The sequence below is a fragment of the Cystoisospora suis genome, assembly GCF_002600585.1.
Source record: "Cystoisospora suis strain Wien I chromosome Unknown contig_11170, whole genome shotgun sequence".
NCBI lineage: Eukaryota > Apicomplexa > Conoidasida > Eucoccidiorida > Sarcocystidae > Cystoisospora > Cystoisospora suis.
The window spans coordinates 1-1,596 of NW_027163942.1; the positions used below are offsets into that span (position 1 = coordinate 1).

The window sequence follows — 1,596 nt, forward strand, 5'->3', positions numbered from 1 at the left end:
AAGAGTCACCATAGAAGGAATGCTTGTAGGAATAAGCAGAAGGAGAATGAAGAGGCTAGTCCTCCGTGAGCTCTCTTATTCTTCTTACCAGACAGAGAGAGGAATGAATGTCTTTTACTGCATAGACCCATCTATCTATCTATCTCCACCTGCGTGTCTTCTGTTTCTTCTTTCTTCTTATCTTCTTCATTCCTTCTCTTACGTAAAGTTGACGAAGAGACCCTCCGGCAAAACGACGTCAGCATGTGTCGATTCTTCTCTTCTTTTGAATCCGAGTCAAACCTTCTCTCTACTCTTCCACTTTCTTCATACTCTCTCACACTCCTTGCTTTCTTTGCTTCTTTTTCTTCCTCTACTGCTGGTCCTGGTAGAGTTGGTCTTCTCCCAGTGACTTTAGGCGTATGTCTTCTGCCTATCTCTCTCATCTATCTCTCTCTCTCTGTATCTATCTATCTACCCATCTTTTTCCTTTATCTCTCTCTCGGTTTCTCTGTCTCTGAATACACGGTAGTCGCGCAGTCGTCTTTCATTAACCCTTTTGCCGGGGATCCCCTCGGTTAACTGTATCTCTTTCTTTTCTTGTCTTTCTTTCTTTGGGAAAATGTGGTTTGAGAGAAGGCATTTCTTTACTAAAGTCAAGAAGTTCAACAAGAGAGAAAGGAAGAAAGAGGTCAAGATTCTTTCTCTCGGGGTATCGTTCTCTTTTGGTAGGTGCAGATCGAACATTCTTTCAGCGACAAACCTCGGGTCTCTTCATCTTTCTTCTCCTGCTCCTTCCCTTCTCTCTCTTTCTTTCTTCTCTTTCTATTTCTTTTAAGAGTTGTAGTCATAGTTAGAGTAGTGACTGATACTTTGATCTTCTCCTACTTCTTTTTCTTGCCGCCTTATTGTATCTATCTAGTCAAAGACATAGTGAAAGAGCGAGAGAAAAGTGAAAGAGAAATAAGACATATATAGATAAGAATAGGAAGAAAAAGAAGAGTTATGACTACTATCCTTCTTATCCATCTCCTCATACAAGGGCTATACAGACAGAGAGAGATAGATAGATAGATAAAGCTAGGCTGTCCTTATTAGTATCATTGTGGTCGAATCATGCATGGATTGAAGACGATAGATCAAGATAGATAGATAGATAGATTAAAGATAGATAGATAGATTAAAGATAGAGATGAAAAAGATAATAAGAACCCGATCATTCTCGTTATGAGAGAAAGAGAGAGAGAGAGAGAGAAAGAGAGAATTTGTTGAATGGCAACGAACGATCGATCGATCCCCCCTCTATGAAAGTCCTTAGGACGTCCCTTGATACCCCAACACTCACTTCCATTCTTCTTCTTTTTATGAAAGAGATCTAGACATCCTTCTTCGTCGGTCTTCTATCATTATTCCTCCTCCTCTTACGACTCCTTTTCTATTCTATTCGTCTTTCTCTTCTTCGTGTGAGTTTGGGTTGGACTGTCTATGATCGTCACATACGGACAGACTTTTCATCTTAGAAATTGCCATTGTATACCTACTAGCGCGGCTAAAGTCACTCCTCGTACCACTACTACTGCTACGTGTTTTGAACGAAGAAGAGGGAAAGAAAAAAGA

General features: G+C 40.3%; 1 protein-coding gene across 1 annotated transcript; it reads right to left on the minus strand.

Annotated features, from left to right (window-relative positions):
* Window positions 1–6: 6 nt before the first annotated feature.
* On the minus strand, window positions 7–1,592 carry CSUI_011377 (uncharacterized protein). Its single transcript, XM_068071476.1, has 2 exons — window positions 1,325–1,592; window positions 7–897 (listed from the first exon to the last, which is right to left on the minus strand). Exon 2 carries the CDS (start codon window positions 423–425, stop codon window positions 132–134), a length of 294 nt encoding a protein of 97 aa, XP_067916548.1. The 5' UTR covers window positions 426–897; window positions 1,325–1,592; the 3' UTR covers window positions 7–131.
* Between the last annotated feature and the right edge of the window lie 4 nt (window positions 1,593–1,596).

What these genes read in the sequence shown, in the direction of transcription:
- CSUI_011377 (XM_068071476.1), bottom strand. Translation starts at nt 425, where the DNA reads ATGAGAGAGATAGGCAGAAGACATACGCCTAAAGTCACTGGGAGAAGA.